Raw genomic sequence first — 23107 nt, 5'->3', positions numbered from 1 at the left:
ATTGTATCCGCAACAGCCAGCGGAAGAACTGCATTTAGCCATCCCAGTAAACCATATTAGTCTGCTGGTCAAATGGTTATGATAGGGAAAGTTCTTTGAATGTGCTACTTTTGTAAATGTTGACGGCTTTCATCACCTCTTGCACATAGTAATGTAAATATGGATCGATATTTGTTATACACTCAGTCACCAATTTATTAGGTAGACCTGTACACCAGCTTAATGCAAATTTCTAATCAGCCAAACATGTTCAGAAATTGCTGATGTCTTGAGTTTGTCGAGACAGGTCAGAGGTGAATGGCCTGGCTGGTTCAAGTTGACAGGAATGGTAAATGGTTGGCATTTATATAGCGCCTTTATCCAAAGCACTGTACAATTGATGCTTCTCATTCACCCATTCATACACACAGTCACACACACCAACGGCAATTGGCTGCCATGCAAGGCGCCGACCAGCTCATCAGGAGCATTTGGGGGTTAGGTGTCTTGCTCAGGGACACTTTGACACAGCCCGGGCGGGTGATCGAACCGGCAACCCTCTGACTGCCGGACGACTGCTCTTACTTCCTGAGCCATGTCCATGAGCCAAAAATAAGTCTAGTCTTTAATAAAGTTGTCACTGAGTGTATATTATCCATATTTGGAATGAACTCGGCAACACCCACATGCATTTGTAAGTGTGGTCTTCCCCCATGGCATATGCCAGTGTTTACCTTGTTCTCTTTGGCAATAGCTTGTTTTCTCATTTGTATTCCTATTTGCATTTGTGTAACGATGACCTGTAGTTAGCCCTGTAGTCAGTCTCCCTACCTTGGGTGGGAATTGCCATGGGCTGGGTTTCCTTAAAAATGTTATGTCAAGCTGCTTCCTCTTTTCACACTGTAGTCTAAGGCTACACAATAAAATCACATTGTTTTAATTGTAATGAGAATAACCACCGCCATGGGGCGTATAAGCAACCTTTCTCTTTTTTTCTTGAATCATTCCCAATGCAGTAGTAAACGTCAGCGGGCATGAGAAAAGCGTCCAGGAAAAAACATCACTGATATGTTCTGGGTGTTGCTAAGACAGCAGCAAGGTTGTGATCATGTGATTTGTTTTTTCAATTCCATGGAGGGTACAAGGCCTTGGTGCTGATTGACTGTGCAAATGGCACTAATTTCTGTGCTCCCGGGTAGTTTAACACGTGTTTCAGTTAGTCCATATTTAGAATAAATTCAACTTATTAACAAAATGCAGGTTTGTCATGTTATCATTTGCTTTAGCATATTACCAAATGGTTCGGTTTAGTGGTCATGGGTCGCCTCGTTCATTGATTAACAACTTGTTCACCACAGTCTTGGTGAACAAAGATGTGTTCCATTTTTTAATGTAATAAATCAGGGTTTTCACTTGGTTAGTTTTGACACCAGGGCTCATCGATGCTGTGGAAAGAAGCCTTAACACCCAGCATTTGCAGCAAGATCTTGATTGTGGGATGGGACCTGCTACATGCTTTTGAACCCACAAACTTCTGGTCCCATAGTTGGGAGTGTCTGCCTGCAAAACATTTATTGACATCTGACCTTGCAACTGCCCACACAAACCATAAAAGCACATATCCTGTTATGTTCCAGAATTAAAAGATTTTCAAAAATGTGTATTTATTTTGTTGTAGCATTGACTGGCATAGATTTTCTGGGCTGCTGAATTTGATTGTAAAAAAACACATTATGTCACGAGGAAAAATTGTGCCCTTATTATTGGGGATATTTGCTGAGCATAAGGCTGAATTCTTGTTCATGCCACAGGAATGAATAAGGCCTGTGGTGTATAATTAAACTAATGAATAGAGGCTTGCTTTGCATTCAGCTGAATGACTGAGTCATTGAAAGTCCCAGACAATGATTAATACTTTCCAAGACTGTATTTGGGAATGCAATGACTGAGAACTTCAGTTTTCTTGTTATTCTTCATATATGCAGTGGCTTTTCTTGTTGTTGGTTTTAGTGAGCCAATAATTCACTTAATTGTACATTTGCAGTTTATTGATCTCAACTGTACTGTATATGCTCAAGGAAATTGCATCCAAGGAACATTAATGTGGCGGCATTAATGGTTGTTGTTACTGCAACAAGCCAGCCAACAAGAAGCTGGACTTCCTTACTTCAAAAACATGCATAATTTCTTCCATACAGATTTTTAGCGTCCAAGTTTTGACACTTTTTGTTTCTTGAATATGTAGGAGGTATGTATGAGGTGTATTTGGACTGGTTTTCTTCTGTGTGATTGTCTACTTGTGTTTTGTGGTTTATATTTTTTATATGTTTGGATGGAGTATTATGCTCTGGGCAAATCAATAATAACAGATAGTGTATTATTTCTCAGAACTGAGACTGGTCCTACTTTCCTGAAATGAAAACCCATTTCCACCTACAATCTGGCATTGTACATGCAAGGAGCATGCATGTGTGTGTGTGTCGTGCTGGGTTATTCCATATCAACTCCAGGAGGTTGCACCACAGCATCTCTTGGATCTTTCTCTCTTTCTGTGTGTTGATAGACAATTATCTAGATCAAAAATTCCTGAAAACTTGAAATTTATACTCCATTTCGTTTTCCGGGTAGAGCCATTTAAACCTGGGTGTCACAATGAAAAATGGCACAATAGGTCCATAACTGAGTAAGGAAAAGAGAGAACTGTCTCAATGTATAAAAATAAGCATGATATTAATTACATTAGCTGAGATATGACCCATGGAAATGCCACAACACTTCCTACCTTCCTATCTTTACATACCTGTAACACACCTTCCACTTTTTAAATGGGAGTGTTACTGCATACAGTGTAAACAAAACCGTCAGTTAATTGGGTCACATTTATTTATCGTATTTGAATTTATTGTGAATCACTTTGTGTTACACTAAGGTGTATGAAATGAGTTGATTGATTGATTGATTGATTGATGTTTACACTTGCTGCATATGTTTTATAATGCAAGTCATTTCTTGATTCTCTGATTTCATATTAGGCACATCCTCTGTACAATTTCAAATCAATAAACGTTAGTTAACTTAAATTAACAGTTATTTTTTTTAAGTTGATCCAGGATGCAGTAATAGTTAAGTGTATGCAGGGTAATTTTAAACCCAGTTTAAAAAGTGGAATTGTCCACAGTGGCTACACTGGTAATGGCAGTTGGACATTATAGGAGTGTTACAGGTATGTAAAGATTTATGAAGTTAGTTAAATGAAAGGTTAAATAAACAAATCTCACTGAGTACCAAAGCTCAGTCTTTCTAGAAAAGTTGACTGAGGATCTAACTTCAATATATCTGAAGTAGAGGGTCAGGTGACATTTCTGATACTGGTTTCTGGGCGGGTTCATAGACCCCTTTCCTTCAAATCCATTGTTAGAATCTCTTACACTCTATATTGTTTTAACTGTATTTACATTGTACTATCTGTATCTATACAGTTCACAGTAAAGACTGTGTACATGATAGAACGTCTAATATCTATGTTATAAACAATCTTTTCTGAGAGTCTGCATTCCCAATGCACAGTGAGGTAAATTTTTAATTGGTGGTGAGTAATAATTGGGCAATTGGGCTTGGAACTGGAATAGAAATATGCTTTGCTTTATTAATGTCAGATAATCTCAATTTCAGCCTAATCCATCTGAAGAATGTGGTTGCACCCATATTGTCATACCTCATTAATAATATGCATATTTGGTTTGAGGGGAGTGCATGGGAAAGAGGATTATACAACGGAAAAAGACACACCTCTGTCAATTACACAGCCGTCATCACTGGCCTTATTCAGCACTGCACACAGACCGGCGTGATGACACTGCAAAGACACACCACAGGTTTGATCAGTTTCAGGTCAGAGAACGTTGCGGTTTGTTTTGCACACGTCTGAGCTTGATTCACTTTAGTCCTCAGACGCCCTAGTAGTCTTCAACTTTCAGTAAAATACAACTCAGAAAAAAAATATATTGTATAATAATAATTATATCTATCTAATCCAAAAGGCAATGCTGGCCACCTCTTTCACCCATGACTGAGGTTATTAGGCCACGAAGACGTGACGTTAGTGTTTTTAGAGTGTAATAACGATTATCACCACCTATAGATGTATAGGATTTCTCTCAGTCTCGGACCTTTCAGTCTGAAAGTAGGGACTCGTGACTCTTGCAGTCTACATTCAAGAGAGCCTGAAAATAACCTGGCCACTGCCACTCCACACCCTTAAATTTCCATGAAAAAAACTTTTCCGGCAGGTTTTTTTCATGGAACGCCTCATATGCAGCAACCATTCAGTGAAATACTATTTTCATCCCCTTTAAGTGAAGTATAGAGTGGATTCACTAATTGTCTGTGATGGTGTTTTTTGTTCAAACATTCCAGACAGTGTTGCCAATCTTGTTGAATAACTGTTACCTTGCACTCCAGTAGGTCATGCTTCTTTAAACAAATTCAGGAATTTTCAAATGTTGGAAATGTTCCATCATTTATAGTGTGTAGTAAGTCAACTCAGGTCATTCCAGAGTATTGTTGCTCTGAAGAGCAAACCATATGACAGATGTTTCTGACAGGAAGTAGAGTGAACTAACCTAGCTTCAACAGCCGGTGCAACACTAGTGTGCTGTACAGTACATACTGTAAACTCATCACCAAATGTTTCATTTTCAAACTGAGCCAGATTGCTTGTAAACCTGAAAATAGAATTATGATAACTTATCATGCTGGCATGTACTATTGTGTGCTTCTGCCATAATTCAGTCTGCATGTTTAGGACTTGTTATCATTTTATCCAGGGGTGTGTGCATTATAACACAGACACATTTCATAAATATTCATATATGTTTTGATCTTTCAAGTTCAAAAGCTCAGTCATAAATTAATGTGATTAATAATAAATAAAATGAATGTATGAATGGTTTCTTGACCAAGTACATTGCATTATTTATTTTCCTACCATATATCCTTAAACAGGCCAAGTCACATAAGCATGCTTGTTAAGCAAGATCACTTTATACAACTGGATGTTCATTTCGAAATTCAGTTATAGAAGTTATTTTCTCAAAGGGGCACCCTAAAATGGAAATTCACAGTTCCAATGTGCTGGACTACGGAGCCAATACAACAGAATTTGACTGATCAGATGATTATGGACTGCAGGATATGCCCTACCCAACAAGTGATCACAGTTAACCACATACTGTAGATACAGCATCAATATAGCTTTCTATTTATATATAATACATATAAACTCCTGACTATATTTAGTGTACTATGCAATGGACCGGGCGGCACGGATGGTGCAGTGGATAGCACTGCCGCCTCACAGCAAGGAGGTCCTGGGTTCGAATCCCCGTCGGCCGGGGCCTCTCTGTGCGGAGTTTGCATGTTCTCCCCGTGTCTGCGTGGGTTTCCTCCGGGTACTCCTCCCACAGTCCAAAGACATGCAGGTTAGGCTGATTGGAGAGTCTAAATTGCCCGTAGGTATGAGTGTGTGAGTGAATGGTGTGTGTGCCCTGCGATGGACTGGCGACCTGTCCAGGGTGTATTCCTGCCTTTCGCCCAATGTATGCTGGGATTGGCTCCAGCCCCCCTGCGACCCTGTTCAGGATAAGCGGGTTCAGATAATGGATGGATGGATGGATGCAATGGACCATAAATATAAGTAGAACACTAATCTATGGTGTTATCTATGTCTATGGAATGAACAATCTTTTCTGAGACTGCATACCCAATGCAGAGTGATACCTCTTTGTGAGGTGAATTTTAAAGTGGTGTTAATAATTTAGAACTGTGCTTGTAACCCTGAGGTGCATGTTTGATTCCCAGGTAGGTTGCATTTGATATACCCTTGTGCTTGGTATTTAACATTAATTGCTTCAGTATAAAAGCATAGTGTACACTCAGTGAGTACATTTATTAGGTAGACCTGTACACCTGCTTGTTAATGCAACTATTTAATCAGCCAGTCATGTGGCAGCAACCAAATGCATACATGCAAGCAGACATGGTCAAGAGATTCAGCTGTTTTTCAGACTAAATGTCAGAATGGGGAAGAAATGTGACCAAAGTGACTTTGACCATGGAATGATTGTTGGTGTCAGAAAGGGTTGTTTGAATATCTCAGGGATTTCCTGCTGATCTCCTGGGATTTTCAACAGTCTCTAGAGTTTGCAGAGAATGGTGCGAAAAACAAAAAGCATCCAGTGAGTAGCAGCTCTGCATGCAGAAACACATTGATAATGAGAGAGGTCCATGGAGAAGGGCCAGACTGTTCGAAGGTGACAGTAACACAAATGACCACACATTACAGCAGTGGTTTGCTGAAGAGCATCTCTGAATACGTCAAACCTGGAAGTGGATAGGATACAGCAGCAGAAGACTTATTAGACTATTTATAAGTCTAATAAATACCTAATAGAGTGCTCACTGAGTGTATGTATAAATGGATACCATGTAGAATGTAAGCTTTGTAAGACACTCTGGGTGAGAGATTCTTCTAAAATGCTAAAATTGAATAAAGTGAACTGGTAAACATTGGTTTTTTTATTGGATTACATCGCACATGTGCATTGGCAACTTCCCTTACTTTTTTCTGCAGTTTCCTGGCCCCATTCCTTTTCTTTTTTCCGATTCAACATGTTTTTGAGAAACTTTGACAAACTACGACACTAAATTCCTTTTTTTCCATCACCCCAACCCCTCAGAATTTATACTAAAGCTCAGGTTCTACATCTGTACAGAGAGTTGCTTAGCAAATAGGTCTCACTCACAAATGGCAGATTTTCACTCGCTGACCAAAGATATGACACTGTATGTCTGCATTTATGTAGACAGCAGTCTCTAATTTCAGCCCGGAAGGTCATTCACACAAAGGAGTTACTTTTAAAAACATACAGTATTTGTCATCAAATTCATCTATGTTTTAACCTGTCTGACCTAAGATCATTCCCCCACAGTATTCTATTTCACTAGTCCAAAGCACATGGAGCAGTGGGTAGCACTGCTGCCTCACAGCAAGGAGGTCCTGGGTTCGAATCCCCGTCGGCCGGGGCCTCTCTTTGCGGAGTTTGCATGTTCTCCCTGTGTCTGCGTGGGTTTCCTCCGGGTACTCCGGTTTCCTCCCACAGTCCAAAGACATGCACGTTAGGCTGATTGGAGAGTCTAAATTGCCCGTAGGTATGAGTGTGTGAGTGAATGGTGTGTGAGTGAATGGTGTGTGTGCCCTGCGATGGACTGGCGACCTGCCCAGGGTGTATTCCTGCCTTTCGCCCAATGTATGCTGGGATAGGCTCCAGCCCCCCTGCGACCCTGATCAGGATAAGCGGGTTCAGATAATGGATGGATGGATGGAAAGCACATGGAATAGTGAAATAGAAAGCACTTTGGTCTTTTCACTGATAACTCCCTTATTCATTAAAACCACAATTTATGCCCTGTGTTTTTCATGGTATTGTTACATTAAATTACATGTCATTTGGCTGGCGTGTTTATCCAAAGTGACTTACAGTTGATTTAGACTAAGCAGGAGACAATCCTCCCCTGGATCAATGCAGGGTTAAGGGCCTCGCTCAAGGGCCCAATCGCTGTGTAGATCTTATTGTGGCTACACCGGGGATCAAACCACCGACCTTGCGGGTCCCAGTCATGTACCTTAACCACTATGCTACAGGCTGCCCGGTATCATTTAATCAATCTCTTTTGCAGCGTGGAATGTACACATTCCTCGGAAGAATGTACACACTCATAAAAAGAATGTACACATTACTCCGGGAAAAAATGTTGGATGTAAATTTGAGAGTTTTGTATATTGTAGCACCCATGGAAGCAAAGTGATTTCGAAGGTGTAAACTTTTGAAGGTGTAAAATTATAAACCTGGACTCAGGCCCAGATATTATAATATGGCACACTAATAAATGTGACATGCGTGGAAAGTGGGACTACTCCCAGTCAAACAGAAAAAGTGATATGCAAGGGGTCATTCCATGCCAACTCCAGGAGGTTGCACCACTGCACCTTGGATTTTTCTATTTTACTGTGTATTGGTAGACAATTGTGAGATATAGAATTCCTGAAAACTTGAGCTTCGTACCCCATTTTGTTTTCCCAGTAGAGCCATTTGAAGTTTGCCGGGTGTCACAATGAAAAACGTGTCGTGGCACGAAATGTGATGTGTGAAAGTGTAAAGTGTGTAAAGCAGATGCATGTTTGTGTCTTATGTCATTTCTCAGCTCACCATGAATTCTACATAGAAAACTATCCCAACATACAAATGTGTAAATATTTAGCGCTTTTCTTTACAGAGTTATGGCCTTTAAATATCACATTTCGTTCCGCGGCACGTTTTTAATTGCAATACCCGGTAAACTTTTAATGGTTCTACCGAGAAAACAAGTAAAAGTTTTCAGGAATTTTGTCTACCAACACACAGAAAAAGAGAAAAATCCAAGAGGTGCTGTGGTGCAACCTCCTGGAGTTGACTCGGAATGACCCACTTGTATATCACTTTTTCTGTTTGACATATTCCACGCATGTCACATTTAATGGTGTGCCATATTATAATATCTAGGCGTGAGTCCAGGTTTATAACATGATATTATTATACTACAAAAGTGAAATGGAGCTTGCTGTAATCTGTTGGTAGGTGTCTGGGGGAAATGAATCCCGTCTCATTAGACAATCTTTGAAGTGAGAGATATTAGAGAGAAGCCTGGCCTCTAGCCCTTGTATTGACATCTAACCATACTGTGCAGGATGTGACCAGGCTTCATATTTGCCATGTCATACAGTGTGGATGATTATTGGGGCATTTCAAATATGGTGCCATGTGTACGGCTGTAATACTAGCCACTTGCTAAACAATTTTGGATTTCCCAAACTGCTACAACACATTGCTCTTTTCGGCGTTGTGCTCTGAAATCTGAAATCAACTTTGTATCTTTGGAAGTGACACATTAAACAACACAACACTGTTAGAATAAGAACAGTCATCTGTTTGTGCAACAGCTGCAAAGAAGATAAATATCCTCCTGAATTAAATATGAAATACCATTTACCAAGAGTACTATCTATATGTTTAATGATGGATAATATCTCAGCCTAATCCGTCTCAAGATTATGGGTGCATCCATATTGTTTTCCTCATTAATAATGTCGTTTTTGGGGGGAAGAAGTGGGGGAAGAAGATCGCAAAATGGAAAAAAACACACCTTCGACACAGCATTCAGCTCTACAAAGGCTAGTGTAATGACAGCGAAGACACACTACTCCCAGTTTATGTTCAGAGAACTGTTTTGCTGATTTGCACACGTCAGAGTTTTGTGTGAGTCACTTTTGTCCTTAGACGCCCTCGTAGTCTTCGACATATAGTAAAATACCGCTCATAAAACCATTACATACTGTATCTAATAATCCAAAAGTGCTGGCCACTTCTACCACCCAGTGACTGAGGTTATTCGGCCAACAAAAGCATGAAGTTACTGTTTTTAGAATGCAACAACAATCATCACCGCATATAGACGTATAGGATTTCTTTCTGTCTCAGACCTGCAGTAGGAAGTCATGACTCATGCAGGCTACATTCAAGGACCCTGAAAATAGCCTGGAACACCATTCTAGTTTAGATCAGTCTGCTGAAAAAACCTTTTCTTGGAATACCTCTTTTTTGTTGCCATTTGCCTCTGGGAAAGAACTCCTATTTGCCCATTTCTGTGAAATTTTGTTTTGGAGTGTTTTCCATAAATTCCAGACCATAAATTGATCACATTTTTCATTTGAACACAGTTTTGCAGGTGGGTAAATACTTTGTTTTTACTAATCATCCTAATTAATATGAAAAAACCGAAAGTATCATTTTAGAATTGTGTATTTGTAAATTAACCTGCTTGCATAATTTAAGAAAGGTTAGAGACAGAGATAATATTGAGTGGTATAAACTGAATATGGCACACTGGATGAGGCCATAATGCTAAACATCTGAATAAATATGAAATAAACTGCATTATTTATTTGCTTACCTGGTACCCTTAACCAGGCCAACTCACATAGCATGTGTGTCAAGCATTAGCACTTATACAGCTGGATGTTAATTTGAGAAATTGAGGTTAAGTCATTTTCTCGCGGGCATAGAAGCAATAGGTCACAATGGAGTCGAGCCCATAACCATCTGGCTGCCTGCCCAGTTCCCTAACCCTAGGGTTCCCAAATTTTAAAACCTTGTGGCTGCCTCAAATGGCTTTGGACCCTCATCTCAACAAAGCAAGCCTTTATCCAGGCTGCAATGTACTGCCTATTTAATACGTACTAGAGCCTGTTCAAATGCATCGCATACTGTGGATCTAAAGAATTATTGGCCCCCTTGATAAAAATGAACAAAAAAGGCTGCATATCTACACAGATAATAATCTATATGTTTTGTTCAAACATTTGGGAAAACTAAATACTCTTACTATATCCTATTTACTCTTACGTTTCAGTGATTTTAATTAAGTAATCAAATTTTTTCTAAAGACGATATCTGTCAAAAATATTGTAAATAAAACTAAAAAGTACACCCCGTAATTCTGATTTTTTTTTTTTACGGTGCAATTTTCAGTCTATGATAACAGGATATACCATTTTTCAAAACACTCACGGTTCTATTAATACAACCTATTTAAGATGCCATTGCTTTAGCAACAACAGTTCCTTATTTTGTAACATGTGGCTGGCATTTTGGAAATCCACTTACCTCCTTTTCACAAGAAAAACTCAGAGAAACCGATAGCATGTCCATTGTTTACTTGGAATATTTCTCAGGAGGACTTTTTGTCTGTTTTGCTGTTGCATACTTCTACAAAAGTACTTGTGCATAGGAATTCTATTATCTACGTTGCTATGTTGCTTGCTTTCAAACAGTATATTGCGTTACCATAGTGATTGAAAATTGCACTGTGAAAAAAGAAATGAATGTAAAAATACTCCTCACCATCCGGTGAGACTCAAATTAAATTAATTAATTTAATTTAAATTTAAATGAAGTGTTTCCATTCTCATTTCTACAATGCTTTCAGGCAGATGTTCCTCTTCCCCTGCCTCCCACGGCAGTAAAAGCCGCTAGCTTTATCCAGCTCTGAGATTATTCATTTCCTTCTATGGTCTGCAAATTCACATACAGGTTGTATGTAATGCTTACTTGTGTATTCTGTTTAAAGTGGCATTGTTACTTGGTTAAAAAAATTCTGTTTTCTTCACAGTTTTCTATACACATTCCTGTCTGTTCATTCATTACCAGGAAGGCTACCATTTTCTTTTATGTTAAACTCTCTCTCCCTCTCTCTCTCTCACTCTCTCTCTCTCTCTCTCTCTCTCTCTCTCTCTCTGACCTAGGGTAGAAGTCTCGTGTATCAGTGTCAGTGAAAGAGAGAGAGAGTAAGGTGTAAACCACACCACTGTAGCAGGTACCAAGGGAATCTCTCTCTCTCTGTCTGAGGCACTCTTCTCAGTTTCACTGTCCATTTTCCAGTTCCCTTATTGGCATAGCTCACTTGTCAGAGGTAGGATCAAATCCAGTTCAGTTCATTCCTTTTTAAGGAAATTCATTATAATTATATAATTATATAATTATAATTTTAATTGTACTAACTGAAAGATCGCAATTCCTTTTGTGATTTGAAATGGAACCCTGCCATTTCCTTTTTTTCCTTTTTTTTTTATCCCTTCTTTTTCAATTAGGGTCTGGTCACACATGAACACTCAAGCCACACAGCCCCACAAACAATTTTCTTACAAATATGTCATGCAGTCTGCAGTCATGTAGGATCAGACCACAGAACGATGCTCTTACAAATTTCTGTTTGAGTTTATATCTTCACCCCTGGGGTTAAAGTTTAAACACCAGACACAAGTATGATTCAATTCACTGCATCCAGCTCTTGTTTGAATTGTGAGTATTGGCACTCCTTGTTTTTACGACCAGGTGCTTTGAGAATAGGAGAAAACGCCTTGCAGATTGCATCCCCTGACAATCTCACCAATATTTAACATTTCAGTAAAAATGTTCAGGTTTCACATGGTAGTCTTGGTCTGCCAAAATCTGTGGTCTGCCAAAAATGCTCAGGGGAATTTTCATGTCCATCAACATGTCTAATGCCCTAATACATAACAACACATATGAATGAACAGTTTTTATAATTTGAATATGTTTTGCATAAAAGCTCAGTAAAAATATAATTCTCAATCACCTAAGTCGTATGCAGTGATAGAAATGAAACAGACGTAGGCTGGTGGGTTCCCTTTATTCATACAAATCAATGTCCCATTTAAAAATGAAAAATCCTGCTCTTGTCATATTCAATTTGATGACTTTCAGATAGAAAGAGTGAGCATGGCTACATCACTGTTTAAAATAAATATGTGACATTTTATTTACCTGATTTTTCTGCACCGCAGAGCTCACAACGGAAAAATGTGTAGCATTCCTTTGTGGGAATGTTTTCACTTGGACATACAGTATAGTCACAAATAGTCAATAGATCCTTACAAGCCAAATTTGTAATACAGATATGTCAAACTAAACACTTCCCTAGATTTTCTTCCCCAGATGCCTTGTTAAAAAGCACCTTATGGATAGTTAATTAGATAATTAGCCTAAGCACTTCAACTAAAGGGGTTGCACAGATCTACTTTCCGGGTTTGTGGCACCAGGGTTTAGGTAGACACGCTGCAAAGAGCTCTGGTTTAGGTATTAACCAAAGCTCATCCGGTCTTGCATCAGGCCACCACTTAATAAGGACAAAGGTTACCAAGCATGACTTGATCCGGATCTGCGCTCTAAAGTAAACAGATTCCCTTGGTAGATTTTTAGGGATTATTTGACTTTCTTGTGGAATTTGAGGTACACCTGTCCTTTTTTGTAGTCCCATCTCAGTTACCTCACGAACGTGAGTATGCATGACCTCATTAGAGCCGTGCACAAAGAGCCGTGTTTAAAGCTGCATTGTGATGTCATGCACAGATTGTGTCTTCTGCTCCAGATTGTGAGCAAGAAAGCCTCCTGCATGACTCAGGGAGAATAAACAAAAGAGTACAGCTGCCTCACAGTCTGAAATTATTAAGAGATATTCACACCCACCATTCAGGGCACATTTCCTGTTCCTTCAAAGGGCCCTCTAAGACTACCGGGATAGGATAAAAAACACCAATTAAATTTGCATGTGGAAAAAGAAGACATAATTAGGTCAGTTGGAAGGCCCAGGAAAAGATATGATGCACACCACCTTGGGATGAATCGATGCTTAAGAAAGACACTAAAACATTATTATTATTTTTTAATTAGCGCATGTTCACAGCCCCGAGGAATGCAGATGCCTTTTTTCATGGCCTGTGATGTATTATTTACAGGCCACACTGCAAGGTTTTGGCTGAAAGCTGGGATTCATTGTAGACGTGGGCACCGTTTCAACACAGGAAATGCCAAGCACACGCCTCTTTGGTGAATCGGAGCTTCTCCAGAGCCCAGCTGTTCTGCTCGGCGAGGCGGGGAGTTGAGTGATCACCGGGCTGCATGTGTTTTCGCAAGTTCTGCTCAAAGATCATGTCAACAGAACATAAAAATATGCACCCCCAACTCCTGGGCCAAATTCATTAATCCGAAAGCCTGCCTCGTTCTCGGGCCTGGCGAAGCTGGCTACTATCCCAGAGCCTTGGGAAATCTGATACTCAGATACTCCTGTTCGCTAACTGGATGTCCACCTGTCCGACAATGACCCAGTGCGCTCTTAAAAAAGAAAACAAAAAAATAAAAAAATAAATGAAAGTCAAACTGCATGGCACAAGAAACACCCTCCAGATAGCATTAAAGGGCATCCAATGCTGGCTGTCCTCTGAAAAAACAACCCGTGATTAATGTTTACCGCTATCGTATACATATCATCATATCATTTGACGTGGGTATATATAGATGTTGGGGCATATTGATTTCCAGATGTATAAATGTGCATCACATCTAACCAAATATTTTCCATTCGTTTCTCTTCTTCTTATGGATGACGAAAAATACCCTTACAAGCAACCCACTGTTGTTCATAGACAACTCATTGCTTATCAAACGGCGAGGTTTTAGTTACTGTACTGTACTATATTTCTGATGCTTTTCAGCTATTCATTTAGATCAGATAATAATTTTCTACAGCAATCTAAGCACATTTGTGTCTGGGTGCAATCCCCAAAAATAGCCATTTCGCAACCTTTCTAATTGAAGGCTTCTGGATGGAATCCTTCTCTTCCCTGAGGTCCCTACTATATACGCAGATTACACATCATACCGTATGACAAGACGTATGCCTACATTAGTGTTTCATGCACCACAGGTCTGTACCATCATGGTGTCCTTGGAGGTGAAGCTAGAGCCGTGTTGTCAGAGGCATAGCATATCACAGGAAAATATTAATTGGCTGATATGGACCTTCATCTCAGCCTTTTGATGAGTGGGTGTAAGAGCCTGTGAGCCTCCTCGTAAATGAGCAATGTCCCTGATGTGAGTGGCTTTGAGATCACCCCAGCTGAATGCTAGGAAAGAGGATGACGCAGGAATGTGTAAATGCAGCCACCATGTTGGCTCTGTTACATCACTCATCGGAGCTGAGAATATTGCAGCTATCCACTTCGAAAATTCTCGACATTTTCACACCAGACTGGGTCACTGCCGGACTGAGTTTCTATTTGTGTTTATTGAAATTCTTTCTCAGATGTTTCCCCCTCAACAAAAGTCAATTAAACCACATTCATTGTGCTAATATGCTTATCCTTACGCTCTCTGTTTATTAGACAAAATCCTTGAGTTTGGTGTGAATTTATATATAGTTTCTCTAAATACAGAAGCCATTAGACTGGCCTCCATTACATCCTTTGAGTCTGTGCCAGACAAAATGCCAGACAATAAGCTTTTCTTGTCTGACACATGGGTCTCACCTCTTTTATATATAATTTGGTGTCTTCAGTCCCACTTGTATTTGGAATGTACTGTTCTCTATGTACAAGCATGCTCATATACCACCTCTGCTCCCACCTTGGGAGAGTGAAGATAACTTGTGATTCTCCTCTGAAACACTGCAGCCTCAAACCGTGTACACGTGGGGTGGGAGGAGAGGAGACCGAATGACATGCATGCACAGAGAGACTCATGGCCGCATGGATGGCCAACGGGAGTCACTCGAGCATTGAAGACTACTATCCCCACCAACTGAATCCCTCCCATACATTGCTTGAGCGATGCGAAGCCAATTGTCTGCATTCCCTGTGGAGCTGCTGGCTATAGTCGGTACTGGCACGTCAGATTTGACCGTGGATCTCATGCACGGCAAGTGGAGCTTTTACCGAGTGACCTACCCAGCAGCCCCGTCCTCACCTCTTTTCATAAACAGGAACAGGAACATGTTGGTTTATCAAGGTGAACCTTATTTAAGTGTACAGCACTAAAAGCTAACAACAAAGAACCATAAATATACAAAGTTTCAGGCTGTAGGGCCTGTGCTGTACCGAACAATGCAATGCATATCCACTGACCCTGGATCAGTATCAGATTATCAGATCATGGATGTGGGAAGGATCAGGGTGAATCCACACCTTAACGGGATGTGTTGTGTTGTTTTACACTGGGGCATATTCATCATTATCTGGGCCCCACAGATCCGAGAACAGCTGCACATGAACGTGCCTACAGGACCCCCAAGGGCTTGAGCTGCTGAAGGTTGTCGACAGGGGTGGAGGGGCGGACCGGGGGTGGGCTGTCAGTAATGCACAGCAAGGCTTCGGATTCCTGTAGGAGTTATGTTCACAAGGCCTGTTAGCTGTGGCGGTTGCCAAGGGCTGAAACGCATCCCTCAAAATGTCTGAGAAAATCACATTAAAAATGTGAGAAAAAGTGAAACAATGGCAGCGGGGTTCTTGGTATGCACCATGCTGAGAATTGTTCCTTACGTACCCTCAGACAAATACCACATAGACGGGATATGTGAGATGTGGAAGGTGAGGATATGTGAGTCAGACATAAGGGATGATGATTACGGTATTGCATTTGTGTTCTCTAAATGGACATGTTTCTAAAAACCTTATTTTAATAACTCATACTTTATTTGCTCAGAAGTATCATACAAGAGAGACCATGCCGGCAGTGTTCTGGTATCCTATTTTGAAACATTGCTGGCCTTGTGTGAGGTGTGTAAATATGTCATTCTGAACCTTAGCATCTTAGCCCAGTGGTTATCCCATTTGTCCTGACAGTTAGTGACAGTTATTGTTCACTATCAGCTGTGGGATTTACCTCACACTAGACCTCAAGCATAAAGTGACTTGAATGGAACTTGTCATTAGATGGATGGTCTGGAATCTAAACTTCAAAATGGGGTGAAACCGATAGTGCAACTGAATGTATTGACCTGAACTGTGATTTATTGCTTGGATGAATCACTGCCAGTTCTGGGGTGGGGGCAGTGGCAGTTTTAACAAAATGAAATAAATGAAGCCTTCATGATTGTGTACATTTGGGTGCAGATGTGCAGGTATGTGTGTCTGGGCATGTGGTGCGTGATTGCACTTGGTTTGGTTTGAGTGTGTGTGTATTCCTGCATGTTGCACCATGCTATATTTGAAGAGAGGTGATTCTATACCATTTTTAATGTTACAAGCAGGCTGTTCAACCCATCTAGAATACTAACTTTGCTTACTGGGTGCATGCAGCACAGTGTCAAGTCTGGTGTTGAGTTTATATTACATGTCTTGTTATCCTGCCCATCTGATCATCTTCTGATGAAGGCTGACCTTGTCAGATTGCACCTTGGCTCCCCTTACCTCCTTTAGCTAACCTTACCTTTTAGCTTTCTTTTGCATATTTTTTTTCCTTTTGGGTAATGTCATACAGTAGCTATAGCTGTATAATGATATGTTGACTGGTACTTTCTTTAGTTGTATATGAATGGTTATTTGTTAGTGTTATGGGGATGCCGGTAAAGGATCCAAGTGCAGACCAGAAATGGGGCGCAAAAACAGGGTTTATTAAGTCCTCAAAAATAGACCATGCACAACAGCCGACCACAGGAATAAAAAGTAAAACACAAAAATCCAAAGCTCAGAGGTTACAGGAAACGTGGAACAAAAATATTCTCCAAAAATCAGAACTAGTAAAACACAAAAATCCAAAGCTCAGAAGTTACAGGGAACGTGAACAAAAATATTCTTCAAAAATCAGAACTAGTAAAACACAAAAAATCCAAAGCTCAGAAGTTACAGGGAACGTGAACAAAAATATTCTCCAAAAATCAGAACTAGTAAAACACAAAAAATCCAAAGCTCAGAAGTTACAGGGAATGTGAACAAAAATATTCTACAAACAGAACAGCGCAAAGGTAAGCAGAGCAAAGATTTGACAGCGTTTCTCACCAGCCTTACGGGCAGATACTGGTACGATCTGACAAAGACTGAACCGAAGGGAAGAACTTAAATTTGGCTCCTGAGTAAAATATCAGAGAATGCATAAGACTGTTTTTATATTGTGTTATATTGTGTATTGTGTATATCTGTGGAATATGTGTTGATTTTATAATGTGCTATGAGTAGCCTATGTGCTACTTCGTATTCCTGCCTGCCTTCCAGCCAAGTCTTCAGGAACGCAATTTATTGCGATATCCTGATAGGTTCAGTAATACCGTAAATCCTCAAATTGTGGCCGGGGTCTTTTATTTACTTAGGCTGCACAAAGCACAGGCCTTTATTTGGGGCAGGCTTGTATTCGAGGCAGGCCTTTATTTCTTATTAGGCTTTTGTTGTAGAATTTTATTCTTAGAAATAAAGTAAAAGGCTACACTTAAAGTGGGCCAACACTGTTCAACACTTCCTGTAACCTTTCAGAAACGCAACTTGAGTAGCTAAACCATTAATGAAAGCCAAAACAGATGCATCTTCATAAAATACCAACTTGCCAGACACGCCTTCATGAACAATAACAAATGAGCATAGATAACAGCAAGTTAAGGATCTTTTTTTCCTAAAGTGCGTTTTATTGTGAGAGAGGTTTTATGTAGTTGAAAGAGTGTCAGGATTTCCACCCCTCTGTTTATTGCGAGTCAAGGCAGCCGCTTTCATTCATTCATTGAACGTGCGCTGTGCTGTAAATACATGGAAACCTTATTGCGTACCAATTAGCCTAAATTGAGTTAATTTTTAATTTTGCCTGATTTACTTTTTATTAAATTTGTAGGCTGGAATGTCTCGCGGCAACAATTGTGTTTAAATGTATACTGCTTCAGCTTTTGGCAAGCTACTCAGAAGGGGCGGCAAGCGACTGGTAGCTTGAGAACAACGTGTTCGAGACCCATGGTGTAGGACAACGACTTTTCATTGGCAACAGTATTAAACCAACCAACAATATAAAATATTAAGAAGAGCTCTTTCATTTCATTGAGTTAAATCGAAACAATGTCTTCTAGTGCTCATGGACTGATAGCCCTACTGGTAGGCAATATTACCCCGGCTTGTATTTGGGGGCCGGCCTTTATTTGTCCGAATCGACCACGCCCCCGGCTATTATCTGAGGCCCGGCTTCAAATAGAATCCCGGACACAATTTGAGGATTTACTGTATACGCATATCTGTGTATTCTATTTTCATTTATCAAATAAAATCAATCAATGAATTGCCCCACAAACCAGTCCCCTCTTTGTTGTGCCCCATGTGTGCAGGCTGTGAGCGGGATGTCCGTTGATGAGAAGCCTGGAGCCCCCATGTACGTGTATGAGTCGACAGTCCACTGCACCAACATCCTCCTGTGGCTGAACGACCAGCGGAGGCGGGACATCCTGTGTGATGTCACCGTCCGTGTGGAGGGCAAGGAGTTCCGTGGCCACCGGGCCGTTCTGGCCGCCTGCAGCGAGTATTTCCTGCAGGCGCTGCTGGGACAACCTGAACGTGAGCTCACCATCAGCTTGCCTGAGGAGGTACGTCCCATCCCAACCAGCCGGACAGCACCCTACATGCCCATAGGTGGAAATAACACTCCTAATAAACAGCAGTTTGTCCTTTTACTAGAAACAGGTTAGAGCACTGTAGGCAGAGCTTGTTGTTAGCTACTGTTTAGTACCTCTTCTTAGGTAACATTCCTCAAGCAAAACCTGAAACTGCTTTGGATATAGGGAGTACTGTTTTGCATCACTGACCATTATTTGCAACTTTCAATTCTTAATTTAATGGAATAACATTAAATCTGGATGGTGCACAGTATATCCCAGTCGTCTACAATGTGGCTATTATAGTTAATTACTTAAATGCACAGGGTGCTAACATGCTAACCTGCTAACATGTTTATACTGTACCTGTAATGGCCCATATGCTGGCACACAGACACACACCAGTACTCACCTCCAACCTCTGTAATTACAAAGGAAAGACAAAGCAATGCCAATATTCAAATAAATGTTTTTGTATATAGTTAACAACAATCTTAATTGGAGGCTTAATAAACTTTATAGAGTTAATATAACAATGAAATAAAAAAACATGTTGTCCCAATTAGCTTACTTGAGGCCTGATGTTGGTAGTACATAATAGAAAGGCTTCCATAAAAATAAATTACTTAAAATTAATATGATGTCATCATCTCCCCTTGAAACATTTCATAAGTTTCAGTCTTGGGAGCATGGATTTGTTTGTTGGACAAAGTGAAAAGATTAATTAATTAAAATGACCCAAGATGGCGAGAGGCTTTAGAGGGCAGATATGAAGGATATTGTAATATACATTTCAACTCAGCTTCTCTTTATAGGGAAGCAAAACAAAAGATTAGAGAAAAAACATAAAGCCTGCAACTCAAACAGCGGACCCTCCATTTAAACCGAAGGGAATTCCTTCACAGTGCGAAAACTGATCTTAAAAAAAAGCATGTCTACAACTCTGACCAACAGATATAATATATTAGATAAAGAAACATGGATGTATGTAAATAAACCGATAAACAAGGAATCACAAACCATGGCAAATTGTTCTCATTCTGAACACATTAACACATAGACACAATAAGACCAAATCCCTCAAATGAGGAAGTTAATAATTTTATCATGAACTGTGCAACTGTGAATAGACTACGTTCAACCTGCTGATTAGGATGATGCCTGTTTGGTTCCTTGTCAGCAAAACATTGTAATACAACAAAAGATGCTCACAAATTGTGGACATTTTTCTCTTACATCCATGGAAGACATTTTACATCTAATTATAATTTCGGAAAGGATACGCTGAATTACAAGTTAACTGGTTAAATCTTAAAACCTTAGATGTTACTTAGTCATAGTTACTTAGATGTTGTGTAGTTACGTGTTACGTAGAATTTAAATAGTAATTCATCATTAAGTGAATTAGTTGTTCATTTTGTATATGGCTCTTCTGGTGGATTTTAGAGCCTGCATCAAAATTGTATATATTTGTATATAAAATAAATATATTTATATTTATCCATACATTTTGTTGACTGGAAAATGCTCTCCATTTCAATTTGTAATCTCTATTGACAATGATACCTTACTCATGCAGCAATTACATTCTCTCGTGTCCCTATTCTTGTGGGCATGCACAAAAATCCACATGCCTTAATTCTGTGTAGCCCCCTTCCTCCCCACACCCACCCACCATCATCAAGTTTTATGTCTTTTAAATCCATGTGAGCCAGTTTAGTAAATATGCCAATCTATTGCAGTTACATTGTTATATTGCTTTGCATGTAAACCTGGCCAGTAAGGATAGAGTGTAAGCATCTCTCTGGTCTGTTTCCAACCCCACATAAACCCCTCAACATTCTTACGCTTATCTCATGCCATTCTCAAAACACAGAATCCTCTCCTTCCTTTTCATTCTACATCATCTCCCTGATTAGAATGTGTTGCTGGAGAACATTTGAATGAATTTCCACCCCACATCAAGATGAAAGGCAGATGCAAAAGCACAGATTTCCTCTGTGTGGGGGGATGGTGCGTTTGGAAGCGTGTGGAGCTGGGGGGGGGGGGGGGGGGGTGATATTGTGTGAATGATATCATTCCACGGTTTTGTGGAGGACTTCCTGGTATAGCTCCTGAAAACAGTGTGTGAATTTCAGAACAGTCAAAAAAGTTTTCAATTCTGCTCTCGCTCACCTGTTTCCTTCCTTTTTGTTTTCTGCTCTTCACAACCTTATGGGTCTTCTTTGCCATGTGCCTTCTCTGCCAAAGAGAGGTCTTGTTGCTGGGTGGAGCTGGAGTTCTCTCACTGGAGGTCTCTTTATGGGCCTTAGACCATGGTCACTTAAATCTGGGATTCCCAAGCTGAGATCCTGAGACGCCCAGATATTAAGTCTATGTAGAAGTATTAAGGGGTCCACAGAAAAATGGAAGAATATATTATTGTAATCATTAAAATGATCAAATATGCATATTTTACTGAATAGTAACATTGTATATCCATGACAGCACATGATGACGCGTGCTTCCTTGTATTTGTGTGATAAATGGCCAAAGCATTGCAGACTGTAGTGTATCCGTGGACCTCAGCATAGTTTATCAATGGATGTTATTTCATCTAGGCCTAAAAATGGAAAATGCAAAGATGCAGGGCTACAAAGAGAAATACATATTCAGCTCCTTCTTGTGTTGCTCATGAGCTTCCCTGTAGTGCAGTTGCACGAGTATTTAGTGAACAGGGAGCTTGTTTTTCATTCTTCATTGCTTCAAATGTGCCAGCTAGTTTTTTGGGTTTTTTTGCTGTGAAAAAAGACCTAGCTGGCACACCACTGATGTTTTTCTCTGTTGGTTTTGTGGAGGTAATATGATCGCGTTTTACCAGAAGGATGTTTGGATTCCCGTATCTGAGTGGCTGTGGCCACGTGGCTGAGTCAGACCTTCATCCCAGCCAAGGGAATTTAGTCTTGTAGTTTTCTCCTCGACAGCAGAAAGAAATCAAACCTCCCTGCCCATTAAAAACACATTATTCCAGGCAGGCTTCTTATACTTAAGGTCCATTCACTCATGTTTTTGAGGACTTACGTCATTCAATTGCAAAAAAAAAATTATCTCTTCCCAGAACTATTTTATTTGCATTCTCTTCCCCCTTCCCCCTGCCCATCAAAGTTTAAGTCCGTGTAATGCAATTGTGCTGCTCTGGGTGAGTGCTTCCTGTCTTATGTTTTTTGTCACTTCAGTCCCAGCTGCTTCCTGTTCTCCTTGTAGAAATGTAACTAGAAAGCAGAAGCACTAGCTGTCTTCAAGGAGCATGCTACTGAAAGGGTCAGTTGGAGGTTTATGGATTAGGAAAGTGCGTTCATTCAGCTGGAAGATAAGCTTTTCCCAGGTGAGCTGTTGAGCGGATGGATCGGTTGGCACCCGGTCATCCTGAACTATGCCAGAACTATGACGCTCAAGGATCGATATGGAAAATAGGAAACTGTAAATGTAGGGACCCTAGTGGAACTGATGGATCCAAGCAAATGCATACATTACATCATTCCATAGGTGTTAATTGAATGAAAAAAGTCAGGCTTTGCAGCATGGCGAATTGACACAGATTTTCATGGAACCATTATGTCAGGGGAACAGATCAGCTGCTACCCACCAGCAAACTGAGTGCCAGGCTTTTTTTTCTTCTTTTTATCTTGTTTCAGGCTTCTAGAAAGTCCAGTCATACCATGATAAAGGAAAAGCAACATGTCGATGCTGAATGAAGATCATAGCACTTCTTCTTAACATTAATTGAAATGAAATTAAATGAGAATGAATGTTTAACATGAACACTTTGAAAAATGAATCATGGTGAAGCAAAATAAAGTAAAAATATGCTCAACAAGTTGAAATTGAAATTTAATATTCAGAGGTCTCAGCTGTTATATATTGTCCAAAGGTGACTGTATCGGTTTATTCATTTAAGCATAGGCTACTTTACTCACTTCTGAGTAAGTGCACGGTTCTTCTTTTTTTTTAGCAGCTAAGGCACTCTACTATAATGGTTGTTACTTACTGACAATTAATTTGAGGAATGTGTTCATCTCTTCTATTGGCCTATCCTTTTAAGGATCTTAGCAAGCATCTCAAAACTAAGTCAAAACTAAAA

General features: G+C 40.0%; 1 protein-coding gene across 1 annotated transcript in view; it reads left to right on the top strand.

Moving 5' to 3' along the window:
• LOC133132750 (transcription regulator protein BACH2-like) overlaps positions 1-23107 on the top strand; it is a 75027-nt gene that overhangs the window by 32605 nt on the left and 19315 nt on the right. The window contains exon 2 of the mRNA XM_061248859.1: positions 18724-18978. Within this exon, the coding sequence (XP_061104843.1) occupies positions 18736-18978 (243 nt within the window). The 5' untranslated portion in view covers positions 18724-18735. The remainder of the gene's footprint in view (positions 1-18723; positions 18979-23107) is intronic.

This window comes from Conger conger, chromosome 1, assembly GCF_963514075.1.
Source record: "Conger conger chromosome 1, fConCon1.1, whole genome shotgun sequence".
NCBI lineage: Eukaryota > Metazoa > Chordata > Actinopteri > Anguilliformes > Congridae > Conger > Conger conger.
The sequence above is the reverse complement of the archived record's forward strand: the minus strand, read 5'-3'. Positions and strand labels throughout refer to the sequence as shown.